This window comes from Cetorhinus maximus, chromosome 3 (genome assembly GCF_964194155.1).
Source record: "Cetorhinus maximus chromosome 3, sCetMax3.hap1.1, whole genome shotgun sequence".
Taxonomy (NCBI): Eukaryota; Metazoa; Chordata; class Chondrichthyes; order Lamniformes; family Cetorhinidae; genus Cetorhinus; species Cetorhinus maximus.
The window spans coordinates 187,778,507-187,785,264 of NC_135881.1; the positions used below are offsets into that span (position 1 = coordinate 187,778,507).

Below are 6,758 nucleotides of genomic sequence, written 5' to 3' on the forward strand. Positions count from 1 at the left end.
TGGTGTGGGATGAAGTCACATATATTGCCAGACTGGGTAAGGAGAGCAGGTCTCCCCCCTTAAAGGATTTAGTGAACCAGTTGAGTTTTTACAACACTCTTCCTGGTCACTTTTACTCATTTCAGATGTTTTTAAAAAGTGAATACAAATGCCTTGGTGAAAGTTGAACTATTGATCTCTCAGTTCCTAGACCTCTGGATTGCTAGTCCAGTAACATAACCACGATCACTACTTGAGCCCACAATCCAGGTTGACTCTTCAGTGAAGGACTGAATGAGTGCTGCACTGTCAGAGATGGTGTCTGCCAGAAAAGATGTTAAGCCAGGACCCTGTCTAGCTGCTCAGATGGACGTAAAAGTTCTGGTGAAACTGAAGATCAGTGGACATTTATCTCATTGCTGTTTTTGGGATCTTGCTGTGCATAAATCGGCTAGGTTTGCCTGCATCATAACAGTGACTGCACTTCAAAAAGTAATTAATTGGCTGTGAAGTGTTTTGGGACATCCTGAGGACATGATAGGTGCTATATAAGTGTAAGCCCTTTCTTTGTCTATTTGCTTAACACTTGGGCTAAGGTACTGGACTTGGCACTAATGTTCTAGTTCAAGCTCCCTACATTGTCATTGTGCATTTGTGCATGCTTAGTTTGGTTGCCTCTGCAAATGTAGCACCACATTTGCTGCAGGTGCTAATGTTCTCTGGAGTCTAGACTAAGGTTGCCAAAAATGCTAATTTGATGTCTGCAAATAGATTACTCCGTAAATCTTGCACAACCTGCTTGGAGACACTGTTCAGGAAGGTGTTCTAATATCATACTGATACCTGTTAAAGCACATGTAGAGCTGAGCTCAGCAAAGTCCAAATGCTGGATAAATTTTGTTTGCGAAAAGGCAATGGGACTGTTGGCTGTTCACAATCACCAAACAGAAGAAATCCCTGTGTTTATGTGGCATTTTTCATGGCCTCAGGATGGCCCAAAATGCATTAAAACCAATTCATTGCTAATGGAATACAGCCGCTATTGTTATATAAGAAATACAGTAGCCAGTTTGCACTCAGCAAGCTCCCACAGACAGCAATGAGATAAATGACCAGATAATATTGTTGTGATGTTGGTTGAAGGATAAATGTTTTCCAAGTCACCAGAGAGAACCACCCCTTCCTTCCAAAATAGTGGTAAGGGATTTTTTTTTACATCCACCTGAGAGAGCAGAAGGAGACCCAGTTGAACATTTCATTTGAAAAACAGGAGCAATGCACAGAAAGAGCAGCCTAAATGTTGTGCCCAATTCCTTGGCATGGGACTTAAACGCACAACCTTCTAACTCGGGAAAGAAACGACTACTGTGAGCCAAGATGGCATTCACCACAGAATCACACAGTGCAGAAGAGGCCCTTCGGCCCATCGAGCCTGCACCAACATGTGAGAAACACCTGACCTACCTACCTAACCCCATTTACCAGCACTTGGCCCATAGCCTTGAATGTTATGACGTGACAAGTGCTCATCCAGGTACTTTTTAAAGGATGTGAGGCAACCCGCCTCCACCACCCTCCCAGGCAGTGCATTCCAGACCATCACCACCCTCTGGGTAAAATAGTCTTTCCTCACATCCCCCCTAAACCTCCTGCCCCTCACCTTGAACTTATGCCCCCTTGTGACTAACCCTTCAATTAAGGGGAACAGCTGCTCCCTATCCACCCTGTCCATGCCCCTCATAATCTTGTACACCTCGATCAGGCCGCCCCTCAGTCTTCTCTGCTACAACAAAAACAACCCAAGTCTATCCAACCTCTCTTCATAACTTAAATGTTTCATCCCAGGCAACATCCTGGTGAATCTCCTCTGCACCCCCCTCCAGTGCAATCACATCCTTCCTATAATGTGGCAACCAGAATTGCACACAGTACTCCAGATGTGGCCTCACCAAGGTTCTGTACAACTCCAACATGACTTCCCTACTTTTGTAATCTATGCCTCGATTGATAAAGGCAAGTGTCCCATATGCCTTTTTCACCACCCCACTAACATACTCCTCCGCCTTCAGAGATCTATGGACACACACGCCAAGGTCCCTTTGTTCCTTAGAACTTCTTAGTGTCATGCTGTTCATTGAATACTTCCTTGTCAAGTTACTCCTTCCATGCATTATCACCTCACGCTTTTCAGGGTTAAATTCCATCTGCCACTTATCTGCCCATTTGACCATCCCGTCTCTATCTTCCTGTAGCCCAAGACACTCAACCTCACTGTTAACCACCCGGCCAATCTTTGTGTCATCTGCAAACTTACTAATCCTACCCCCCACATAGTCATCTATGTCATTTATATAAATGATAAATAATAGGGGACCGAGCACAGATCCCTGTGGTACACCACTGGACAGTGGCTTCCAGTCACTAAAGCATCCTTCTGTCATCACCCTCTGTCTCCTACAAAGAAGCCAATTTTAAATCCACCTTATCAAATTACCCTGTATCCCTTGTGCATTTGCATTCTTTATAAGTCTCCCATGTGGGACCTTGTCAAATCCACATACAATCCTGCAATATCTTAAATTTGTTGCCTTATAAATTATGCACATAAAGTACTTTTTTTTAAGTGTAATGTTGCTTTCATTGCTTTCTCTGCAGAAAACTGTGCTATCTCCCACATTGACACGACTTACAGACACCTCAATGTTCACTGGTTCCCACAAAGAAAGGTTTGATCAAAGTGGGAAAGGTCGAGGAAGAGCTGGCAGAGAGTACCTGGTTCAAAATACTGGCTACGTAGTGGGATACAAACATGCTGGTACATATGACCATAAAGTAAAAGGAACTAAACATGATTAGGTTTTTTTTTCCCCCCCACCTTCAACGGGAATGTATCTACTTCCAAGGCGCCGTGACTGAAAGAATCAGAAGTAGGAACCCAAATCGTCGTCATTCATTTCAACATATTTCAGAAAATTCATAAAGTACAACAAGTTATTTATGCCTCCAATTAAAAGTACAGAAAGACCCCCATCACCCCCACCTCCACCCCCACCCCCCACTTTCCCCATCACCATCATTGGTCAGGTGTGAAAATCCATTGCCTTTGAATGGCTCTTGCTGATCAAGTACAGGCACCACTGATGGCTATCAATACCTAATCAGGACTGATGTTCTAATGGACAACTTCAGATAGTTCAATATCACAAGCATTTGAACCAGCTCATCTTGATGCATTATGATCATCTGCTTGGATGGATTCCAACTGATTGTGTGTGAAGAACCAGAATTTCTGCTAGGTACAAGAGCATTGCACTTTCCCTGCATCACAAGATGACCCTTCCTACAGCAACTGATGAGACAAACGGAAGTTTACTACAAGTTCTCTGATGTTTCACAAAATCCTCGTTCAAAGTTGATAAAGAATCATGAAACTATATCATGTGAGAATGGACTCTCACTCAAAACTCTGAATTGTAGAAGCAGACGTAGGAAAGATGCCAAAGTGGAAGAGGCACAGAAATGTCAGCCTCAACATGTCAGGTGCAGATGCGGGTCCTCTTTGGCTGCTTTGCTGTATAAAATGTTCCAAACCTGGTTGGTCAGTTGAGAAAGGAAAATCTCACCACAGCCAATGGATAAATTTTTCATCGCAAAAAATGCATTATTGCACAGAGGCTGTTGGTGAGAAAGATCTGCAGGCATCACATTGGTGACACATAGTTCTCCAATACTGATTTAACAGTTGTGTCCCTTTAAAGATGTGCTCAACATAAATGAGACAGGACTCTTTGACTGAGCTGACATAAATGACATTTTGCCTGCCAAAGAAATATTTCAGTAAGATCTGAAGTGTCAAGAATCAGCACCATCGGCCTTTAGATGAAAATATAATTGGAACCAGTGGATTTAGCAAGTAAGCTTGAGCAATATCACTCACAGACACCAAAGAATCGCAGTTGACTGAAAAATTTCTGGCCAGCTGTAGTGACTGCCATCCTTAAGCTGAAGTAGTACATGAGGAATATTGAACAATCTGAAGATAAAGATCACTAAGTGGTGGGAGATTCAATGAGGCTGGTACAGATGAATCACACCCTCTATAGGGTCACATGCCCGCTGGTATCCTGATACCTTTCTGCCAATGGGAATGGGATGAAAGACTTCCAACAGTTTTAACGATTCTCATTCAGACCTTGGAAGGTTTACACTGAAAGATAGTAAAAGCAGGAGACTGATGTTTCTGCATGCTTGCACAGGTGAAAATGAGCAACCCTACATAAACACGTTATAGAGTCCGGGAAAAATGTGGATGTTCATCCTATATCAAAGCAAGTACTGTCTCTTGTACAACATAGCTAGAAACTGCATTTCTCTTTTTCTCCGGACGCATATCAATTTTGATTATAATGATTTAGAGTCTGTAAAATAGTCATACTGAACTTGATTATAATTCTGCTTCTAAAAATGCATGGTTGGCACAAGTTTTACAGGCCTCGAAAGACATTTTATCAACCAGTGGTTCTATTAAAGGGAGTAGAATGTATTACAGCCATTGTGTATTTGATAGTGGTGGACCTTGTACTACACCTTCTTGCCTCACCCTGCTTAAATGAGGAATTGGAAACCGGCACATGGTCACTTCTTTTGTTCCTGACACACTGCTACTTCATTTCATTCCACTTTTATTGCATTCTGGTAAACCTACCCTCTATTCTTAAGTTAAGAGCTGTTTTATCTTATCTTGGAGTTTCTCATGTGCTTCAGAAGATTGATTCTGCGCTTTATGGAATGGCCCTGCCTTGGCTGCAAAGACAATAAATTAATGAATGAAAGCTTTAGCTGATTTCCTTCTGAACACTTCACCTCTGATATCACATAATTGCACAGGCAGATCCCAGCTTGTAAATGAGGTATCAAGAGGAATATTGAATGAAGACTTCTGAATGTGAAGATTTTAATTGACACTTTAGTAACAAGGAAACATGGCAATAATTTCAATGTTCAATGTAGTTTAGGTTGGTTAAAGTCTAAACAGCTTCTATGCTTTGTGAACTGCTCATGATATGAGGCAAATGAATGAACAGCATTCTTCAGCAGCTGGAATAACTAGGATCATAACACACACAGTTCACAGGAGTTGAGTGCACATTCCATCACACACATGGGAGCACTGTTCACCTTACCTCTTTTAATTTACATTTTAATGTTCCAAAGATTCAGGTTATGCTTTCTAGCCACAGGCTCAAAATGTTTGAATATTTGTTAAAATAAAGTGCGGTGTTCTGTTTGGATATGCTAGATGACTTCTTCCTATCTTTCACTTCCTGGGTATATCCTGACCTTTCTTTTGTTTCCCCTCTCTCTCCTCCACTGTTTGACCTTAATTGGTGGGCTTCTCCACAACTTGTCTTATTCCTCCAACAATTGCCCGAGGTGAGTCAAATGCCTTGTTGCGTAAGGTGGGTTTGCGCTGTCTCGGAGATACGACTGTCTTGAGAACTGGTTAAGCTTGCCCCCAGACTGGCTGGAATTAGGGCTGGATCACCGTCTGATCCAGCAACAGTGGGTCTATGGTGTTAACTTGATAATAACTATCTTCACAATTTTTATGATAGTCAAAGGAAAGCCCAGCACACAAGGAGGTAAGAACTGAAATATAAAGCTTCCAGATGTGTTGTGACACATTGTAAAAGGCTTTAAAGATTGTTCTGCAGTGTTGGTTTATATTGAAATTAAATAAATCAAATTATATGTAAGTAGCTGATCTCAGCATACACAAAATACCCAAACTGCAATAATCCACAACATTGATCATTGCTCCATTAAAATTGGCGTTTATCAGGAATTGGATCATACTCTAAAAATATAATTCAAATGGTTTGTCATTGTTTAACCTCACAAGTCCTAACTTCTGCCTGTATATAAATACAGACAGTTCAGATTGTGCACTTTACTGTAAGGTACAGTTTCTACTTGCCCAGCACAGCTAGTTGCTGCTTCTTCAATGCCAGCTGAGGTACATAGAACATAACTGCTGAGATGGCTGCTCTCTTGAATTTGGGGCAGTTTCTGCTATTGGTCTAACATGCACTGTAGAGATGCTCAGATTTAAGTTTTTGCTTTATTATAAGTCAACGGTCTGAAACTCTAGTCAGAACTAATGCTTTGAAAACAAATCAAGACTTGTAATTGTAGCCTAAAGCTTTCCGTTGTACACATTGCCTGAGTGCATTGGTTCTAATCTTGTCCAAAGCCAAGCACTTTAATCAGCATTTTCTATCCCTTCTTCACTAAACTGTAATGGAAAGGACACACGGTTTGAAGGTCAAGAGGACTAGAAGCAAGGGTCTTGTGAATAGTACTCTTGCTACAGAATGAAGCTCTTATTTTTCTAGATTGCTAGCTCTGTCTGTATATCTGAAGCTGCCAAATAATGTCACATTGTAAACTTAGGCTGACTAGATTTTGTAAGAATGGCAATGAAATAAAATCTATTTTCAAAACTATTAGGGTGCTATGTGATTTATTTTCATGAATCTTAAACATGACATCTCTATGATTTTGCACTGATACTTTAAAAGCAGACCGGTATTATTGCTTGTTATATTTGTATGCATTTACTCCTTCCTCTCAATTTTACTGGCTTTTCAAAAAAAATGTCTGTACTTTTCTTAGAAGAAAATATTGGCAAAATTCTCATTTTAATTTTAACCTGTCATGTTGTAACATTTGTTCAGCAGGGCCCATCACGCTATTCTGGAGATTTGGTCATTTAATTC

At 41.0% G+C, this 6,758-nt stretch overlaps 1 protein-coding gene across 2 annotated transcripts in view; it reads left to right on the plus strand.

The window, feature by feature from the left end:
• The window catches only part of tppp (tubulin polymerization promoting protein), a 49,845-nt gene extending 43,360 nt beyond the window's left edge, over positions 1-6,485 (plus strand). For both annotated transcript variants that reach the window (XM_078539450.1, XM_078539451.1), the window contains exon 4: positions 2,635-6,485. In XM_078539450.1, coding sequence (XP_078395576.1) covers positions 2,635-2,835 — 201 coding nt within the window. In that variant the 3' untranslated portion in view covers positions 2,836-6,485. The remainder of the gene's footprint in view (positions 1-2,634) is intronic.
• The last annotated feature ends 273 nt before the right edge of the window (positions 6,486-6,758 follow it).